Source organism: Phodopus roborovskii, unplaced genomic scaffold (assembly GCF_943737965.1).
Source record: "Phodopus roborovskii unplaced genomic scaffold, PHOROB, whole genome shotgun sequence".
Classification (NCBI taxonomy): Eukaryota; Metazoa; Chordata; class Mammalia; order Rodentia; family Cricetidae; genus Phodopus; species Phodopus roborovskii.
Window position 1 is genome coordinate 45769931 of NW_026126407.1, and position 22422 is coordinate 45792352.

The window sequence follows — 22422 nt, forward strand, 5'->3', positions numbered from 1 at the left end:
AGCATAAGGCTGCTGGGAGATTACTGTCTCTCCCCTAACAAATGGACCAAACAATGTTGTGGAGTCAGCTTATTCTCACGGAAGTGGGTTCCCAATGATGCCCCTTTTTTGTTTCTCTCACTCATACTCTCCCTTCTGCCTTCAACGTGGGATGCTTGCCAGATACCCGGGCCTTGCTTTTAGGCTTCCAAGCCTCAAAAGCATGAGCCAAATCAATATCTTTTCTTTTTGGCTTGTTTGCTTAGAGACAGGGTTTCTCTGTGTAGCCATGGCTGTCCTGGAACTCAACAAGCTGAACTTGAACTCACAGAGATTCACCTGTCTTTGCTTCCCAAGTGCTGGAATTAAAGGTGTGTGCCATCACCACCTGGCTCAATAGCTGTTCTTTATAACTCATCCAGATGTTCTGTGACAGCAGCAGTAAAAGATTGAGATATTTAGGTGTCCCACTCAGTGCCATGTGAAAGGCATCATACATTCTTACCATCAAGAAGGCTCAAAAGGGTAAGCAGCTATAAGGACACACAAAATCTTGAACAGGAAGTGCTCATCTTCCAGTGAAAGGCCAGCATTCTCTCCATACCCCCAAAAGGGGCAGGGAAGGGGAGGGAAGGACTAGTCACAGCTGGCCAGGAGTACATACTGGGTTCAGGGCAAGTCCTGCACTCCTAGGGGCTAAAGAACGACTTACCCAGCATGATGGCATCCACAGCTCCCCCAGGGCAGAACTCAATCATAATCTGTAGGAAACACAAAGCAGAGCAATGAGCAGGGGCCCTGTGACCCAGTGCCTGCTCTACCCCCAACCCCCCGCCAGGGATGTACCCATCTGCCCATCTCCCCCTACCATTCCCACCCACACAGGAGCCTCTGATACCCATGAGGATGCCATGGGCACTTTGTCTTTCCAAAGAAGAAAAACTAAGTTACCACAAAACCCAAAGCTTCAACAGCCAGGCTTAATGTTCCACATGTCCCTCCAGCCCACCCAGAGTCAACCCTGCTTCCTACACCACCCCACTTCCTATGTCACACCACCCACTTCCTATGTTCACACCACCCACTTCCTATGTCACACCACCCACTTCCTATGTTCACACCACCCACTTCCTATGTCACACCACCCACTTCCTATGTCACACCACCCACTTCCTATGTTCACACCATCCCACTTCCTATGCTCACACCATCCCACTTCCTATGTTCACACCATCCCACTTCCTATGCTCACACCACCCACTTCCTATATCACACCACCCCACTTCCTGTGCTCACACCACCCACTTCCTATGTCACACCACCCACTTCCTATGTCACACCACCCACTTCCTGTGCTCACACATCCCACTTCCTATGTCACACCACCCACTTCCTATATCACACCACCCACTTCCTGTGCTCACACCACCCACTTCCTGTGCTCACACATCCCACTTCCTATGTCACACCACCCACTTCCTATGTCACACCACCCACTTCCTATATCACACCACCCACTCCCTGTGCTCACACCACCCCACTTCCTATGTTCACACCATCCCACTTCCTATGGTCACACCATCCCACTTCCTATGTTCACACCACCCCACTTCCTATGTCACACCACCCACTTCCTATGTCACACCACACCACTTCCTATGTTCACACCATCCCACTTCCTATGCTCACACCACCCACTTCCTGTGCTCACACCACCCCACTTCCTATGTCACACCACCCACTTCCTGTGCTCACACATCCCACTTCCTATGTTCACACCATCCCACTTCCTATGGTCACACCATCCCACTTCCTATGTTCACACCACCCACTTCCTGTGCTCACACATCCCACTTCCTATGTCACACCACACCACTTCCTATGTTCACACCACCCCACTTCCTGTGCTCACACCACCCACTTCCTATGTCACACCACACCACTTCCTATGTCACACCACCCACTTCCTGTGCTCACACATCCCACTTCCTATGTCACACCACCCACTTCCTATATCACACCACCCACTTCCTGTGCTCACACCACCCACTTCCTGTGCTCACACATCCCACTTCCTATGTCACACCACCCACTTCCTATGTCACACCACCCACTTCCTATATCACACCACCCACTCCCTGTGCTCACACCACCCCACTTCCTATGTTCACACCATCCCACTTCCTATGGTCACACCATCCCACTTCCTATTCTCTGAGGCCAAGAGCCTCGGAAAACCTCCTCACCAAATCCAGGGTGGCCACAGCCTCACAGAACTCACCTGCCAGAGCCCTGCCCTAACTGACTCAGGGGCAGGGGTGTGGTGTGGTGCAGTGTCAGCTTAGATGTACAGCCAGAGGCCAGGAAATAAGTGTGTCCCACCAAGGCCATAAAGACTAGTGGCAGATCTTAGACTGGACAGCAGGTTTTCTAACACCCAGGACATTTTTCAATCCATCCATCCACCTACCCGTTCATTCCATCCACTCGTCCGTCCGTCTGTCCGTCCGTCCGTCCGTCCGTCCATCCATCCATCCATCCATCCATCCAGTCAGCCAGCACACAGACCTAACTGTATACCTAGCAGGTGGCAGGCAGGAGGAAAACCAGCAGCAGCTAGTGCAAGGGACTGATGACAGTGTACAGGTGATCTCTTCCCGGCTCACTCTCATCCTTGCTCTTCCGAAGCTCTCTAAACTGATCTTTGTCTTTTTCCACAAGTGGAGGCACCACCATCATGGATAGATACTCTATGGATACGTTCTCAACTCAGCAAGGGCAGAGCCAGGACCACAGGCTCACAAGGATGCTGGATCTCCTAAACAGGAAAGCTACATTCATCCCTGACCCAGGTGGCCCCCACCAGCTCGCCATCATAGAGGGAGAAGGCACTGCATGCCCAGTCTGACTTTCTAGAGCAGTGGTTCTCAACCCTCCTAATGCTGTGACCCTTTACTACAGTTCCTCATGTTGTGCTGATCCCAACCATAAAATTATCCCATTGCTACTTCATAACTGTAATTCTGCTACTGTTATGGTTTGTAAATATCTGTGTTTTCCCACGGCCTTGGGTGACCTCTGTGAAAGAGTCATTTGATGACCCCTCCCCTAAAGAGTTTCAACCTACAGGTTGAGAATCACTGTTCTAGAGGCTTCTAGGTGATGTAAAGATGAGGATGGAATAAGAAAGGGCTTTGGAGACAGCCACAGCTGGGCCCACGATGCCGCCACCCCTCACCCTCGCCCTGTCTCCTTAGGGTGCCTTCAACTATCTGGACTCAATTTAGCTCTAAAAGGGACTTGTGTGTTCTCCCTGCAACTGTGGCCAACCACTGGGTTGTATTGAAGGACAGGCCAGGATGAGATTCAGGAACCCACAGAAGGCAAATAGGGCCAGACTGCATCGAAGGGTGAGCAGTCCTGGAAAGTCAAGTGGGGCTGTGAGCTAGGCCAGCAACATGACAGGTACAAGGTTTTAGGAGCAGCAAACAGTCCTGACCCTGCCAGCCCCGCCACATGCCATAGAGAAAGGACACTTGTCTGCTTGCACACTACTGCCCACAGGAAGGGAGGGTGTGGCTCTGAGACAGCTAGGTCACTCTGGCCGTCCAACAACAGCTAAGTAACCTCAGCTTCTCCAAGACTTCTCTCTAAATTGACAATAATGCCTCAAGGAGTGTTCATCTACAGAGCTGGTATACCAAGGAAGGAAAACCATCACACCTATTCACTCACTCATTCACCCACACACCCGCACCCACCCATTCACCCACCCACCCACTCACCCACCCACCCCACTCACTCACCCACCCACTCACCCACCCACTCACTCACCCACCCATTCACCCATTCATTCACTCAATCACCCACCCACCCACTCACTCACCCACCCACTCACTCACCCATTCACCCATTCATCCACTCAATCACTCACCCACCCATTCACTCACCCACCCACCCATTCACCCATTCATCCACTCAATCATTCATCCACCCATTCACTCACTCACCCACCCATTCACTCACTCTCCCTAGGCATCAGAAAATTGCAGGTGGACTTCTCAGCATTGCATAGCACCCTGCCTGTAATCCTTCCCAGATCCACATGAGACCCAGGGGCTCCTATCAACCACTGGGAAAATCAACCATGAGGAGGGTGGGAAAGGCAAATTCTAGTCACCATGCAGGGACAGTGGGTGAGATGGTCAGCTGGCTAGCACACCCTACCCTCTCAGGAACACCAAGTTGACATCCGTGGTTGGGGCTCAACCAATATAAGCTGCTACCATATCTCCTCTATGGAGCTTGGGGCTTGTTTTATTCTATTTGTGTTCCGACATGGTCTCACTATGTACCTCTGGCTGATGAGGCTAGCCTTGAACTCACAGAGATCTGCCTGCCTCTTTCTCCCAAGTGCTGGAACTAAAGGCATATGCAACCAAGCCCAGCTGTGTTTGTTTTTGAGACTCCATGAAAGCTATGTGATAATATGTCAAGTTACCACTTGACACAATGACATTGGAAATCACATGGGAAGAGGGTCTCAGTGAGGGAATTCTGGATCAAGTGGCCTGTGGACATGTCTGTGGAGGGTTGTCTTGATTGCATTACTGTGGGCAGCTCCGTCCCTGGGTTTGGTCCATGCACTGTAGAATAATGGAGAAAGCAGGCTGAACACAAGCAAGCATGTGCTAATCCTCTCTCTACCAGCAGCTTCAAGTTCCTGCTACTTTAACTCCCCTACAACGACAAGGCGACAAGGCGTAACCTAGAATCATGAGCTGAAGTAAACCCTTTCCCCTCTAAGTTGCTTTTGTCAGGGTGTTTCCACTACAGCAACAGGAAACAAAACCAGGACACCTCCCAGAAAAGTACAGAGCAATGTCTGCCAGCAGCCTGGCTGACTCCCCACGTCCCCAGAAACTTCTGCAGGGCTTCCTCACCCCTCAAGCCACTCGTGAAACAGCCTCAAGCCAGTTGCCAGGCTGTCTGTAACAAGGCAGCTACTGGCTTCTAGATCTATTGCAGCGATTGAAGGGGTGCTGCCTGGAAACCAATAGGCCCAGCTCTGCCACACTGTGTGCAGTACCAGAGCCAGACATCCCCCCTTCTCTGCCAGGCAGGCATCAGCAAACAGGAAAAGGAAACAGTCCCTTCTGGTATTCCACTAAGGGACTGTGATCCTGGGAAGCTCTCCAAGCCTTGGTGCCCTCATGTGTCACACAGCACTGAGCTCTGCCTCCAACATCACCTGGAACACTAAGCAGTCCCTCCCCGGAAGGTCCAGCAGGGACACCACACTGCTGCTCTACTCTTCTACAGCACCTCGAGAGTAAATGCAATCAGCAAGTATCCTTCGGGACCACAAGCTAATTGGCACACCTTCAGGGTTATCACTAGCCACTATGAGAAGTGGCTAGGCATAGGCGGGCCCTGTGCCTTCTACTTCAACATCCCCTTGCACAACATTCATACACAAGGTCCCACACACAGCCTTCTAAGGCCATCCCTGGGAAAGCTGTATACTCTGAGAGTCTGGCTTTCTTCCTCTTCTGTATGTAGCCAAGAGTTCAGGACTCCTGTGCTTCCCTTTTATCTGTATTTGGCCTTGGCTGCTGGGAAGCAGCTCAGAGTGTGATTAGCTTCCTTAGCTCTGGCTTCAGTCTCATACCATACTTGGTTTTTTAGCCTTTAGGAATTCAGGGATTGCCCTTGGGCTTTTTCAGCAGCACAGGGCTGGAAGGGACTTGGATTTATCAATTCCTGGGGCTTTCACCCAGCTACATGGGGTTTGACTAGGGAAAAAAAAAAAAACCTAAAAACAACAAAGTTTACGCTCTAATCTACTGGCTGACATTCATTGAATCACCAATGGTTGGATTGAAAATATGAGAAACAAACATGTCTGTAATGGGTCATTTTTCTTATCATGGTTCCCTAAACAAGAGAGCGTAACAACTATTTACCCAGTGGTTGCCCAGAATTGGAGTTTGTGAGTTCTCTAGAGACTGGGTTATATACAAATACACTACTACAGACCAAAGTCTTTGTGAATATTGATGCAAAACACTCAAGATTGAGCAAATCATCAATTACAAGTAGGATTAGACCTCAGTCAAGCAGGATTTACTCTATGAATGCAAGGATGGTTCAACATACAATAATCTATGAATGTACTATATTGTATTAACAGAATGCAGGGAGAAATAACACATGGTTGATTCAATGATGCACCAAAAGCTCTGGTCAGACCAGATAGCTCTTTGAGAGACATTCAACGTGCATGGTGCAGAACATGGCTTCCTCACAGAAATCAACCTAGAGTGACCCTGTGCTGGAGGACCTCACGTGACCCTAGCTGTGAAGTGGAAACATAGCAGAGGGAACATAGCCTCAGCACAGCAAAACTCACAGCTGAAAAAAAAAATAAATCAAAACTGCAGGGTATAAAAACCATGTGAAAACCACAGAATGTTCCTGAAAGAAACTGATTATAACCTGACCTTGTTAAAACCTGACACCAACCACTGCCATCACTGGCTCACCACCCACTGCCGTCTATAGGCTCACCATCCACTGATGTCACAGGCTCACCACCCCTGTCATCACAGGCTTGGAAATCTCCACCAAGTCCCAACAAACCTTTTATACAAATGGCAAAACTCAGCCTCAAGTTCACAGGGTTTTTTAAGGAGCCCTCAGCAGTCAAAACAACCTTGAAAAAGGAGACTACAACTAGAAGTCTCACACTTTCTGAACTTGATCTCAGCTAAAAGGTTGAGAATCTAGAAGTCTTACACTTTTAAAACATACTACAAAGCTACACAGATGGATACAATCTGGTAATGGCACAAAATAAACAAAGAGGAACAAAACAATGAGCCCTCACATATGTGGTCCAGTGGCTTTCAGCAAGGATGTCAGAGTTGGGGTACACAGTCTTCTCAACAAATGGGGTTTGTAAAGCTAGACACTCACAGGAAGAGAAAGAAGCCAGACTCTTACTTTACACAAATATTAATGGAAAGTGGATGAAAAGTTGGATATAAGCAGAAACTGTGAAGAGCTTGAGAGCAAGCAACAGAAGTTTCATGACACTAGTCTTGGCAGTGACTTCATAGACACAATACCAGCCATTTAAATGCTGAGACCAGAAATGAGCAGATGGGCCTGTTCAATAAAAACACTTCTGAGAAGCAGAAGACACAGGGTGAAAGGTGGCCTGCAGCCCAGGGACATACCTGCCAACCACTCCACTTCCTAACAGGCCCATCTCCCAATGACACAATGAGTTTCTAGAAGCCAGCAGAAAAAGAAACCAAGACTGGCTAGGATGGGAATGAACACATCTCCAAATCCAAGTGTACAAGCAAACATGTCATAAACACCAGGAAAGCCTGCCTGTCAGACTGCTGTTGTCAGAAACAATGCTATCTGTTGAGGGAACACAAGGGGAGTTCTGGCCCACTGCCAGAGGGGACACAAAGCACAGGGACTGCTACGGAGCACAGTGTGGAGTCATGTGGCGACCAGAACTCAAGAGGCAGAGGCAGGAAGATTGAGTTCGAGGCCATCCTGGCATTTCTCAAGAGATCCAAACTGGAACACAGGATCCAGCTACTCAACATCTGGGCATTTATCTAAAAGGATTGGAACCAGAGTCCCAAAGAGTTGTGGATATGTCCATGTTCATAGAAGCACCATTCACAAAGGGCAAGGTGTGGAAGAAAGCTATGTGTCTGTGAGAGATGAGTGACATGTGGAGCATGTCACACACCAGAACTGCTGGTTTCCAAAGAAGAAAGTCTGCAGTATGGCAGAAGACAAGCATGAGCCCTAATAATGTCATGCCAAGGGAGAGAAGCCAGCAGCAAAAAGACAGACACTGCAAGCTCATTCATGCCAGGGACCCAGTATTGACAAACACAGGTCCCAGAGTAGAACCAGCTGCCCTACGGAGGACAGCGGGCTACTAATAAAGAGACACAAAGCTCCAGTAACTCAAGCTGAGTAGCTCTGGAGCCTGCTGTCCACGCCACAGCATAATCAACAATAATGTATTCTACACTTAGAATTTTGTTAGGAAGGCAGTTCTCATGTGATGTCTCTTCCTCAAATAAATGAAGCTTTGAAAAAAAGCAATGATGTATGGAGAGATGGCTCAGTCAGTAAGGTGCACACTGTGCAAACATGAGGACAGAAGTTCAGATCCCCAGCACCCATGTAAAAACCTGGGTTAGTGGCGAATGCCTATAATCCCCGCATCGGGGAGACAGAGACAGATGGATCCTTGGTGCTTGCTGTTTAGTCCAGTCTAGAAGAATCAGTGAGCTCCAGGTTCGGAAGAGACCCAGGAGATCCCTGTTTCCTTGGCAACCTCTGCTTGCGGGTGCCTGATGGGAGATGTGACAGCAGTCTGGAGTTACTGGCTTCCTTATGTGGCTGAAGGCCAAGGAAACTGGAGACCACTGTGAACCGCGCTGCCCTTGGTTAGGCTGAGCGGCTGTCTCGGGCCCAGGCTCTGGGGCTCTGGGCTCTACTGTCCTGGCCATTTGTGAATAGAATAGAGACTGATGGGACTCAGGCCCTCCACCAGGCACCATTTAAGTGACAATGACAGAACAGGGACAGAGCAGTGAGAGGCCATCCCTGCCTCCCTGCAGGGGTGCACATCCTTGGACAATGTAATCACTGGCAGAATACCCTCTTGCCCAGGGGTCACTCTAAAAGACACCCTGCCTCCCCAGACAGTACTCTCTCTCTTGCCCTGAGCTGTGCATGTGAAACAGGACCCAGAAATGCAAGTTCTCACATCCCCACCACACTCCCCTTCCCAGCTCAATGCTGACCCCAAGCAGCTGGCCAGCTACATCATAGTAAGTTCCAAGTGTGCAGGCCTCCCACTCGCTGTGTCACTCCATCCCAGCTTCCAGGCTGGCCAACACAGCCAACCTCAGCAGGAAATCTTCTCTGATGCCTTCCCCGAAGCAAAGGCTCTGCACCAATAACTGCTCTTCATCAGGTTCCCTGTCAGAGGCTGGTGTATCAGCTGGGGGGTGCGGGGTGCTCACTGAAGCAGGCAAGGACCCAGCACACATGCCTGATACATGCTAGGTAGGTGCTTATACATGTCACCTGCTATGATCAGAATTAGGTGATATTTTATTCCCATTTTAGATACGGAGACCTGAATCTCAGAGGCAGGTCATGCAAACAGTAGGAGGCAGAGCCAGACACAGGATGGGAGTGAGGTGGGCTCTGTGAGAGACAGATCCAGTAAACATCCATCCCCTCCTCTGCCTCGAGGAGGAAGCCACAGGAAGCTTGAGTCACAAGCTCTGGGACAGTGAGAGACCAGCCCCTCGGCTGCTTGGCTCTAACCCTTGAGCCTTTCCATGCTTCACAGAGACGGAGCAGGCTGCTCACTCAGAGATAAGGGGCCAGGATGTCCCAGCCCAGATAAGAGTGGCCTGACCACCCCAGGGCTTAGACATTAACTTTTATAGCACACACATAGCCCCACCAGGCACTGCCACAGCCCTAACTAGCCCTGCAGAGACAACTGAGTCACACACAGTCCACAGGTGAGCCACCACCCCGCTGGCCTGCAGGACTCTGGGCCTTAATACTCCATCCCTGGCCATTCCTGAGGCCACTATCGTATACTGGCCAGGAAAGCTCAGCTGACCAATACATGTGAAACTCCTGAACACAGAGAGGGGTTCTGAACATGGCCCCACAAAGGGTCACTGACATTCCACAAGCCATCTTAACCCTTTCTCTGCCTGAGCCTCTGTTTCCCTATCTGGAAAATGACCCTTTGCAGCATCAACAGTTTAGGTCTCAGTGTGACTGTAGTCACTTTATCACAGAACAAGCAGTTTTATTTGTGAAAGCTGGTTGGTGCTACCCATTTACAGAGCCTGGGCCTCATACAATTGTCCATCAGTCTGTGGGAATCTGGCCAGGACCCAGTGGCTAGAAACCTACCAATGCCCGAGTCTCTTACTGAATGGTGCTGTATCTACACAGAAGCCACACATTCGCCCACACACTTGAAAGACTCCAAGTGCCAGCACCTAATTCAGTGAAAATGCTGATGAATGGTTCTTCTCTGTTTCATTTAGGCAACACTGACAAGGAAAGATGCACTGATGATGTTGAATCCATAGGCACAAAAGCCTAGCTGTATGTCATTAACAAGTATTTGTTGGATGACTTTAAGATGTCCAGAAATTAGGGCAGAATCACTGACCTCAGCTGTGCTAAGCATTTTATAAACATTCCTAAGCCTTTCTGACCCCTGCTGTAGACAAGGATACCGAGTTTTGGCAGGGTAAGGGACTGCCCCAAATCCATTCCACACATGAGTGAAGAATCAGGGATAAACTCAAGCTGGCGTTACTCTAAGACATACGAGACAGCTGAACCCTGCAGCCAACCATGGACAAGCTACCTTTCCTCTCTGGGATCATTTCTCTCTGAGGAAGCAGGGCTAGTGACTGCAGCTAGTCCCTAGGTCAAGGGCTAGGGGCCTCCAGGCTCTCTGACACAGTGTAGAAGACAGAACTCCTGGTTAGTCAACCAAAGCCTGAAGGAGGAAGTCAAAAAAAAAAAAAAAAAAAAAAAAAAAAAAGCAAGAGTCAACATAAACCCAGCCTAGTCCGTCAGCTGCCTGTCCCTGTAGGTGGGGTCCCAGAACCTCCTCACCTCCCAGCATTGCCAAACAACGCAGCCATTGAGTAGGGCGCCTACGCCCACTAGGCTTCCTAGGACCAGCCTTGTTCCTCCATGCCAGTTCCACACCCACCACCTTGCAGCAAGCCTGGGTTAGGAATCCAGCTGTCCCTGGTCTTAGCAGCCTTGGAATGAGGCCTGAGTCAGAGGCAGTAGCCCAGGTTTTTGAATACATGCATGGGTGGAGAGCTGTTCTGTGATGTCACTGTGCCCTCAGTCACCCCCACTCCACATCCATACCCAAAGGTGCCTGCCCAGCCTCAAGGCATCTGTGACTCACTACAGCCATGCCTCACACCTAGATTGTCCCAGAGGTTAGGGATCCTGGCTTCAAACTCAGAGTCCCTTGAGCTGAGGCCACTGTGCAGGAAATGTGAAGTCAGAGCTGGGCTCAGGCTCTCTAGGGAAGAACAAGGGAGTCCCTGTCCTACAGGGAGGATTTCGTTTGGCTGGCTGACTGGACAGCCAGCTGGACAGCCACCACTTCATAAGGCTGGCCAGGAACAGTACTGGGCCCAGAAAGGGATAAACCCAGGCATGGCCATCAAGGACTCAGGACAAGGACTTGGAACCCTCCAGTCAGGGCACACAGGGCAAAAGCGATGTCAATGACGTAGCAGGTTCCTGCTCAGAGCTGGCACAACCAACTACATAATTTACTGAAGGTGTTGTAGCAATGAGACCCCAAGAGGCAAGTGGGGTCGTCACCAGAGAGGGTGGTGACATGGGACAGTGGGTACAATAAGCTGGTGCTACCTGTCACTCACAGAATCAGAGAAGTAAGCAGTGGCAGGGTCCTGTGTCCCACCACTGAACAGCAAGAGGTTGTGTAGTCTTCCCACACCTTCCCAGGGTGCAGTCTTCATGGAGCCAAAGCATCTTTAAGGCTGGGATGTACCTGGGCCACCCCCTGGAGCGTGCTGCTCTGCCCCAGCTCATCTCAGAAAGTGCAACTTTATCTGCAAGTGCAGAACTGACCTCTAGGTCACAGTCAAATGATGAAGCAAGGGATCACACTCTCTGGATGCCTAGTGTTTGGTAAGTATACCAAATACAGCTACAGCTAGTAACACCCGAGCCTAATCCTCCCTGGATGCTCGCAAACATGTGTCCCCAGCACCTAAAACTTCCTGAAACACTATGACTGATTCTGTGTATAAACTAATGACAGCTAGATGAAGAATGGCACCGCCTGTTCCAGGCGGTGGTTATCAATCCCATGAGGCTGGCTTGTGGAATGCCATACCCACACAAGCAGTTTCACAATGGGGCAGAGGTCACAAGAGCCATAGGGTAAAGGTTCTCTCAGGGACAACCCTGTTGAGGCCTCTTGAGAGGGCAGCAGGGGAGTGGCCAGCAAAAAGGGGATTCCCCAAAATACAGGGGAACAGAGGCAGTAACACTAGCCTGGCTTCCTGCATTGAACTGTTTAATTATGGTCCTTGCCGGCCCTGGGGGAGTGACGGCAGGCAGGCTCAGTTGCTGCATGGGGATCCTCAGGGACAGAACCAAAATTCTCTGAGGCAAGTCAGATATCTGGGTCCCACTCCTGCATTAGGTTGTCTTGGGAAGGTTCAGGCTAGTTCAGAGGCTGGGGCAGTTGGTTCACCCTTCTGATGGGAAGCTACACACTCCAAGGCCAATGAATCCTTCTAGAGAGCAAGGCCCACAAGGACCTACTCACCTTTCGGTAGGCCCCACTTCTTAGAGCTTCTCCCACCTTCCACAATGTCACCCTTGGGACCAAGTCCCAGTACCTGAATCCTTAACCTTCCACAATGTCACCCTTGGGACCAAGTCCCAGTACCTGAATCCTTAGGGGACAAACTTCATCCAAACCACAGCACCCTCCCCAAGCCTCTGGAAGCCCAAGTGTAGAATGGGGATGGCGGAAGGAAATGCACCTGTCTCAGAGGACAGAGGGGCCTGTGTGACCACAGTACATGGGGGGGGGAGACAGAGACAGAGAGAGAGAGAGAGAGAGAGGGAGGGAGGGAGGGAGAGAGAGGGAGAGAAGAGAGGCCCAAATAGTAAACAGAAGTTTGTGCCTATCGGGCAGGTCCTCAGGATCCAGGGCCCACACACCCTGAGAAGGACCGCCTTGATCATTCAGATGGCTAGGGATCCAGAATTAAGAATTACAATAAGAGGCTGGGTGTTGGTGGTGCATGCCTTTGATCCCAGCACTTGGGAGGCAGAGGCAGGCAGATCTCTGTAACTTCAAGACCAGCCTGGTCTACAGAGCTAGTTCCAGGACAGGCTCCAAAGCAATACAGAGAAACCCTGTCTCAAAAAACCAAAACCAAAACCAAAAATAAATAAATAAATAAAAATTACAATAACAGGAAGGGCAGGCTCATTCAGAAACAGAAGGGTGGGCTCAAAGGCACAGACCCTGCTGCCCAGGGACAGAACATCGTTCTCTTTAGTTGACCTATTTTACTTCACTCATATTAGAGACTATACTATGGACTGCAGTAGGTGTGTATGCTGGTCACCTCAGACAGATACCACTCTTGGTGTCTGGAACATTCAAAGTTCTCTCCTAGTGATTCTAAACCGTGTGCAGATGCACACGTGCACACATGCACACACACATCCCCAATAAACACACACACACACACACACACACACACACACACACACACACACACACACACACACCCTCATTGGAACTCCCCAGGCAGGCCTCCTGGCTTCTGTGTGTCCAGGCCTGAGAAGCAAGCCTATGGGAGGAAACGGCCCCAGGTGCTCTCTTCTGGAAATACATCCTCTTAGTCATCTTTATTCACCTCAGCTTTGGTAAAAATGTGGAATGAAAAATATTTCATTTCTTCTCAGCTCCACCCTAAGAGGATCAGCGCAGGCCGACAGCAGAGGCTAGCTGAGGGGCACATCCCAGTCTGAGGAGCATACCAAACAAAGTGCATCTGTGAGCACATGTGGCCTGGGGCTACCAGTCTTGTGTCCTTGCTCTGAAAAAGGCAGGTGTCACCCCATCACAGCGGCAAAAGGCTGTGGGAGGGAGGGACTGTTGGCTCTCACCCAGGGCCATCTGTCCAGGACACTTGGCAACATCTGGAGACAACTGGGATGCTGTACCTTGGAAGGAAAGGGTCCTGGCTCTACTGGATAGAGGCGAGTGGTGGTGCCAAACCTGCCATGTCCAGGACAGCCCAGCAAGGCCCATCTGCTCCAAATTGCCCCATAGTCCCAATGCTCAGAGCAAAACACCCTGGCGCACACTAAACAGCTTACAAAACTCAGGCCCTGTTCTGGGGCCACATGGGAAGGAGTGGGTGGGTGGCTTCCAGCAGCCAGTGTCCCTCTTCCCACCCCATGTTTTGGTGGCTTCATCAAGAGAGGAGTCCACAGCTAAAAACACAGATTCACAACGAGCCATGAGTAGTGGGCTTTGAGTTGGGAGAGACAGCACCATGTGGAGGCGCTGCCTGCCCTCCCCACAGAGACACTGGCAGGCTACCCTGGTCACTCCTGAGCTGGTGAGGCTTGGTCTAGCCAGATGTCCTTACCACAAGACCATCCCCATGGGGGCCTGGCAGGAGGGCGGAAGTGTCCTCCCTCAGACTTTGCTTGCCCTCCCAGGGGACCTTCACTGGGGCAGGACTCAGACCAAGGCTTCATAAGGGCAAAGGACTCAGCCACAACAGAACATCTTTGTTTTATTTCTACAGCAACAGACAGTTTTCCACTTAAGGTGGTGATGTGAAAGCTTCTTTTTAAATAACTGTATTTAATGTCTAAAAAGTGAGGATTTTTTTTTCTCACTCTGTAGACCAGGCTGGCCTGGAACTCACAAAGATCCTCCTGCCTCTGCCTCCTGAGTGCTGGGATTAAAGGTGTGCACCACCACCACCCAGTGGATGCTTCTTTTTAATTAAATAGGTATATTTAATGTCTAAAAGGGGATATATTTTTTAAGTTGCGAGCATTGGGGCTGGTAAGATGGTTCAATTGGTTTGCCAAGCAAGCATGAGGACACCCTAACACTCACATAAAAAGCCGGTACAGTGGTAATAACCCTGCAATTCCAGCATAGGATGGGCAGAGACAGGTGGACCCCTGCAACTCAGAGGCCAGCCAGCTCAAATGAATCAATGAAATCCAGGTTTTGTGAAAAAACGTTGCCTCAAAATTAAGGTGGAAAGTGATTGAGGAAGGTACACAACATTGACCTCTGGCCTCTACACACACATGTGCTCATTGCAGAATAAATGGGGCTACCTACTTACTAGCCATTCTTCCTGTCCTAAGGCTCCTGGCTCACTACTGAATTCTCAGCTCCTAGGACAGGCAGTGTGGACAGCCTAGTCCCATTTCATTTCACTCTTGGCCAGACTCCACCTGAGATAGCAGCTGTCTGGTCCTCAATGGCACCTGCCTCAGGGCCTTTGAACTTCCTACTATTGCTACTTTGGTTTTGCTACCAAATTTGCAGAGATCTCCCTCCATCTAGCTTTCTGGGATTAGTTTAAATGTCCCTGCACCTTCCCTGGAGGTACATTTTCTCCTATTCTATTGCAAGCCCCGGCTCCTGACCACACCCCAGAAAACTATGTCTGGGGTACTTCCCCACTGCATTGCTCTACCTCACTTGCTCAAGTCCTCCCACACACGTCTGTATTTCAGAGTTTGTTTGTACTCGCAAACTCTGAGCCCAGAGAGACCAGACTTTGTTAGTACACTGCATGGCCCCGGAACATTTACACAACAGAAATGAGCATTAGTTAGAAGCCAAAGTGTTCCATCCAAAACGTCTCTGTGCACACCCAGAGAGTACAGCTTCCCTGTCAACATTCTTACCAGTGCATGCTGGGAGAGAGCCTACCCCCCCCCCCCCAGTGCATGCTGAGAAAGAGACCCAGTGCATGCTGGGAGAGACCCAGAGATTGCCATCTGGTTTAGGGGTGGAATGGGTGGGGACAATTATGTGGCCAAGGCTACATGGGGTCAGCCCATGGTGGATGAACTGGGAAGCCAGGGGCCAGTCAATACAGTAGCCACTTAGGGAGGAAACTGACCATCGGCCACTGTACTCACATGTACTCCAACTAAGTTAAATGTTCAAATCCACTCAGTTCAGCTCTTGAACATACCAAAGATACAAGGACACGTGGGGATGTGAATCTTATGGGAATTTTGTAACATATGAGTAGATAAAGTTTAAAGTTTAAAATGTCTTAATTTTTAAAAAGATGCTGCAAGGACAAAACACACAGGATTTGAAGATAGAATAAAAGAGCTGTAACTTCTATATTGATTATATGTCAAAATGGCCTCTTGCACTGGGTTAAATACTTTGTTTTTGTTTTTATTTTTTGAGAAAGGGTTTCTGTGTAGCCCTGGCTGTCCTGGAACTCAGAGATCTGCCTGCCTTTGCCTCTAGAGAGCTAGTATTAAAGGCATGTGCCAACACATCTAGGTGTTTAATAAATTCTTATTTAAGGAAAATCCCCCTACCTGCCCCTTCAAACACAGCTGTCAGAACAAACGAAGCCACCAGAAACAGAACCCCAGAGACACAGTGTTCATAGCTCTCATGGGTCTGCAGCTCGCTCTCCAAGGCATGTGGAGCCAGGTGAGTGTATGTGTTGTGTGTGGGGGGGGGCTAGTGGTGTGGTGTATGTGGGGTGTGTGTGTGTGTGTGTGTGTGTGTGTGTGTGATGTCCACCATTTGTACCATTAAATATTTAAAAGCAAAAGTGGAAATAAGCATCTAGAGGGATTTTGCTCATCTATAAATTCTGGAAGACCATGACCTCACTTTGTAGGATGGTAGGTGAGGACTCAACACTATAGCAGGAAAGGTCCATCCCACCTGTGCAGGATGCAGGAGCTTGGTTAACAGCCAGCTCTTTAAGGCCCATCCCATGAGCAGCCCCGACTGGTTCTGCTACACACCTACAAGGGAAAGCTGGCTCCTGAGACCACGCAGGAAGCCTGGACCTCAAGCCACCCCACAGAAGTGACAACACAGCCAGTGTGGCCTTCAACCTCAGAACTGCACAGCTGCTCACAGTTCAAATGCCCCTTCCCCTGAGGTGGTCCATGTTCCACAGCACATCCTTAGGCTTCTAGCCGGAACCACTTTGAACAGCTTCCTGACCAGACTCAGTGCTTTACCCTGTGCCCCCAAAGCTGACGTTCTTCTACAACACAGAATGTACTTCCCTGAGCAAAACTGAAACTGGGTTGCCAAGGTTTAAAATAGATGTTTTTAAACTTAAACCAGCATGACTCACCTAGAAGGCCCTCAAACTACAGGCTGCTGGGCAGCACCCTGCTTATGACTGCGGAGGACCAGGTGGGGCTCCATTACAACAGACTCAGGAGGTGCTGAGCCTGCTGGTCTAAAGGCTGACCTCGATAAGGTCAGGTGTAAAATCTTCACCTTGTTTTCCAGGCATTGCACAATATGTTCTCTAATTACTGTTCTAGCTGCATCTCTCCCAGGGGTCATCCTGGCCCCAGAGCAGCAATGATCCTATAAACTGAAGTTCCCAAAAGAAGTTACACCTATACTGAACACTGTATGAAAACTGATCAACGGACTGGAACTTTAAGTTTGAATGTTGCAGCTCCAGAGCCAAATCATCTTAGGTCATCTTTGCCCCTTTAAAAAGCCATTCATTGTCCACCTCTATGTGTGACCTAATATCCTGTGATTACTATGCAAATTCTTTTGGAATGCATGAACAGGTCCCTAGCTTTCATCAACCCAAAAGCTAAGAATTGTCAGATAGCATCTGAGGCCTGGAGGTGGATGGTGGATGGAGTGGATGGAGTGATGGAGTGATGGTGGATGGAGAGACAGATGAAGTGATGGCGGATGGAGTGATGGTGGACAGGGGAGAGGTGGATGCAGTGATGGCAGATGGGGAGAGGTGGATGGAGTGATGGCGGATGGGGAGAGGTGGATGGAGTGATGGCGGATGGGGAGAGGTGGATGGAGTGATGGAGTGACGGCGGATGGGGAGAGGTGGATGGAGTGATGGCAGATGGGGAGAGGTGGATGGAGTGATGGCGGATGGGGAGAGGTGGATGGAGTAATGGCGGATGGGGAGAGGTGGATGGAGTGATGGCAGATGGGGAGAGGTGGATGGAGCGATGGTGGATGGAGAAACAAATGAAGTGATGGTGGATGGAGAGCCACTGTTGTTCATCTATTGTGACTGACACTGAGGCCCTGAAACAAACACAACAGAAAGCAGCTCCATGAATCCAAACAGAGAAAACATGAAGTTTGGCGTCATCCACCCTTTGGATTTGAGCAAGAGGCTCACCTCTCCATGCCTCTGTGTCTTCCCCTGGAAAAGCAAGACCGCGTAGTGACTCTCCCTGTCCTGCCCCACCTCCATGGTCCCAGGTGACAGAGGACAAACAGGGCTTTAGAATCTTAAGTTGGCTGTGTGAGCTGTATTTCCCCACTCCTGCCCAGATGGCTCCCCCAAGAGATGCTCTACGCAGTAAAACGAAAGATACAAGTGACAGGGAAGAGTCCAGGGGTCGGGGGAATTACAGGGTACAGAGCCCAGGGTGGGGGAACAGCAAGTAACAGGGACAGAGCCCTGGAGGACAGCAAGTGACAGGGGACAGAGCCCTGGGTAGGGGTGCTATGCTGTGGCTTGTGTGTCCCCCAAGAGTTCAGGCACTGGAAACCTGGTCTCCAATGTAGTGATATTAATGGGAGGTGACATCACCTTTAAGAGTGGAGACTGGTCACGAAGTCACAGAGACAGGCCCTAAGAAGCAACTAATGAGGAAGGAGGTCTTTCTGGGACCCTGGAAGCTCTCTGGCGCCCAATATCATTATGATATTTTCTTCAACAAAACCCTCCATGATTCCCACTGACCTGAGCCCTTTGTGAGAGCCCCGCCAACCTTGGTATCACAGCCCTGAACCTCCAGAGTTGCGTGCCAACTAAACGTCTTGTGTTCAAGAAGCCCCTCCTCAGGCATCTCACAGCACTGGGCACCAGACTCACACAAGCTGGGAAGGCCAAGCCCCTTCCTTTGGCCACTGACTTCCTCCTGCTGGCTACTCTTCCTGCCTGTGAGGTGAGAACACAGGGCCTTGTTGTGAATTCTCTGTTTTCCTAAGCAGTCAGATCTCTTTCTCCAGTAAGCCAGGTTTCCCCATTTAGCAGGAGTAAGTCAGGCATTCTGTCAATATAAAGCCAAGACTCTGCTTCCCACTGGGCAAGAAAAATGGCAAAGCATCCCTGGCCAATAGCAAGTTCCCAGTGTTCTGAGACCTGACTACGCATGGAAAATGCTGCAAATACACCAACCACCACGGTGCTATGCACCACACCTACAGCATCCCTTTCTCATCAATGGATGCTTCTGAACTAGCCCTCCCAGCTGCAGTGGCAAGACCCGGGCTCCTATAGCCTCAGGGATGGCTGAGATGCCTGGTGCCTGAGGACCCTCAGTCATGTCTCCAAATGCCTGCAAGATTCTGACACTGCCAGCCACACCCAGAATTTACTTGAGATGTTTCTTGCACATCACTTCACTTTCTTGGTATTTATAGAGGGTGATTATTTATATATATGCATATATACATATATGTATGTATGTGCATGGAACACATAAACACACACACACACATACACACATACACACACACACACACACACACACACACACACACACACATATATATGCTACTAGGCTAGAGATGTTGCTAAGTGGTAGAGCACTTGCCTAGCATACACAGGCCCTGGACTCAGTTCCCACCATTGAAAACACACACATACACACACACACTCAGAAGAGAGTCCTGGCAGGAAACAAGTTTAACAGGGTGAACATTCTAGAGCATCTGGGTTTGACAGCTGAGAAGTGTCAACATGAGGCAGGCTGATGACAGGGGTATATGCAGGGCTGCCTCAACCTATGGAGCCAGTGAGGTCCCAGAACGCTTGCAGGAGCCAAGGGTGATGCTTGGGAGGGAAGAGCATAGAAGCGGGAGAGCTGCGAGTCCTCAAATGATACCACGGTCAGCACTCAGGCATCCTGTCCACACCCGGCCTCTGAGCATTCAAACAATTCACCCACTTAACCATGGAGTGTCCCCCGTCAAAGGCACCATGAGGTGAGAATTCCTTATGGGGTGCCATGTTCAGTCTCGAGAGGCCCTCAGACCTAACACACAAAGGCTTCAGCAGGGGAGCTGCCCCAAGCCTCCCCAGCTGACGGTAAGAAGTCAGGAATGCCCTGAGCAGCAGCAGCCTTTGGACTGTGTCGGATGTTTGACCCTCCATTCACAAAGCGTTAGCAATGGTCCAGCCTTCTCTAGTTCATATGCTACAGCACAGGACTCAAGGACAGAAAGGACTTTTGGGACACTTGTTTCTGTGGCCTTGGCCTGAGTGTTGGAACTGGGGAGAGTGAGAGAAAGGGAGGCCAAGGACTCAGCAGCCGACTTCACCTTCTCCCTGCTGCAGCCCTGACCCACATAGCAGATGCTGAGTAAGCACGATGGGCATCAGGATCCAGCTGGCGCACTCTTACCCACAGCTTCCCATCATAGTAATAGGCCCCCAGGAGCTTCACGATGTACGGGTGATCGCAGGTGGCTAGGATCTCAATCTCCACAATGTAGTCTTCCAGCTCCTCCTCGCTCTTGGTCTCAATGACTTTGGCTGCTGCCAAGGCACCCGTCTCCTTGTTTTTGGCCTGCAATGCGGAGATATGGAAGGTTACAGACAGGCTGGGCAGGAGATGTCCCTGGAAGGCTTCTTAGCCCCCACCCATACAAATGTGAAAACAGAGGTGGATATCCAAGCATCTGTGACATTGACTTGGCACAGACACTTTTCGACAATGGCCAGGGCACACGAGGTGTCAACATAGGGGAGCTTGGACCAGAAAGACCATTCTATGTATTTAGTAAGGAAATAAGATATAACCATACAATGGGGCGGGGGGAGAATATAAGAATAGCCTAGTGTATACACATTAAAAAAAAGTCTTTATAATACAACAAAGAAAGAAAAAGAACAAAAACTCTGAGGAAAACCATTCCTGACAGCCGGCCAGGAATAGCCTGAACTGGAGACTCATAAGCATTGTCACAATGCTCCGTTTAAGGTTCGTGTGTGGGCATCCACATGCAAGTGCCTCCTGGCTGCATGTCACCTGGGCAGAACACTGCTTCTTCTCTGAGGAGAAAGACAGTGAAAGCTTTCTCCAGCTCAGATGACAGCCAGGAAACAGAAACTTAACAGGAGCAAGGAGAACTGGAGTGGCGCAGGACCGGGACAGCAGTGAACGACGGGTAGAGTCCAGGGAACAACGCAGACCCTGCACTCCCACTACAGGCTCAGAGCCAAAGCAGCCTGAAGTGGGGATTCGAGCTTGTCAGCACACTGCACTGCATCCGCCCAGCCAAGGGTGGGACCCACCTAAGGGTCACCAAAGAAATGAACACATACATGCAGGAGGCTGGTATTCCACCAGGAAATGCCACAACAGTAACAAATGAACCTTGAAAATGCTGTTCTCTGGGGCTGAAGAGATGGCTCAGAGGTTAAGAGCACTGGCTGCTCTTGCAAAGGACCTGGGTTCAATTCCCAGCACCCACATGGTGGGTCATAGCCATCCATAATCCATGGGAGGAAGATTCAATACCGTCTTCTGGCCTCCTTGGGCACAGCATGTATATAATGCACAGACATACATGAAGGTAACCATACTCATAAAAAACAAAGGGGAGGGAGAGAGAAACCAGCCACACACAAAAGCTAAATGTTTTATGATTCCATCCAACTGACCTAGGGTGGTCAGCGACAGAGGCAAAAACTCAAATAGAGGTTACCAGGGACTGTGTGTGGGTGGGGTGGGGTGACCACTTAACAGATCCAGAATTTGTTGGAGATGATTTAAAAACAAAAGACCCTTGAGCCAGGCATGGTGACACAGGCCATGAATCTCAGCATTCAGGATGCAGAGGCAGGAGGGTCTCTCCAAGTTTGAAACCAGCCTGGTCTATATATTGTGAGTTCCAGGTTATATTAGACAATGTCTCAAAAATAAAATAATAAAACAAAACCTAGGAGCATAGACAGTGGTAAAGGCTTGTGGACATATTTAGGAGCTGTAAGCCTTGGAAAAGCTAATGTGATAAACGGGACAGTAACTATTTTGCCAAAATTCCAAAAGAAAGTGTGAAATAACTTGTAAGGTGCCACCAACTCCACCTCCCAAGGGGCCCAAATTAGGACACAAGACCCACACAGAGCTCCCTTTGTGTCCTTCAAGCTGCAAATGATGCTGCTACAACCTTTACTCTCTTTACCCCTGTGCTCACAAGGGCCTGTTCACAATGTTGACAGAGGACACACTATGATGACATAGTCCTAGATGCCATCACTTGCTTTTTACCAAGCACAAGGGCAGTGGGTACCCCAGGGCTGTGAACACCCATGCTCCACCCACGCCTTCTTGAGGGTGCTGTGCCTCACACCCACCCTGACCTCTGACCTTAGCTGACAACTCTGCACATTCAGGACAGTTCTCTCTGTGCATCGTCAGCCCCTGGGTGACAATACACATTCACCCAAGGGTCGGAATACAGCGACCTGCAGCTCTATGTGACAATGCACATTCACCCACAGGGTCAGTCCACAGCGACCTGCACCTCGGACTCCCGCTGCAAGGTTGAGAAGCAAGGCCAAG

At 49.9% G+C, this 22422-nt stretch overlaps 1 protein-coding gene across 1 annotated transcript in view; it reads right to left on the reverse strand.

The window, feature by feature from the left end:
* Stk10 (serine/threonine kinase 10) overlaps positions 1-22422 on the reverse strand; it is an 84637-nt gene that overhangs the window by 43129 nt on the left and 19086 nt on the right. Inside the window, exons 2-3 of the mRNA XM_051180987.1 lie at positions 20257-20421; positions 692-740 (exon numbers count right to left, since the gene is read on the reverse strand). Coding sequence (XP_051036944.1) covers positions 692-740; positions 20257-20421 — 214 coding nt within the window. The remainder of the gene's footprint in view (positions 1-691; positions 741-20256; positions 20422-22422) is intronic.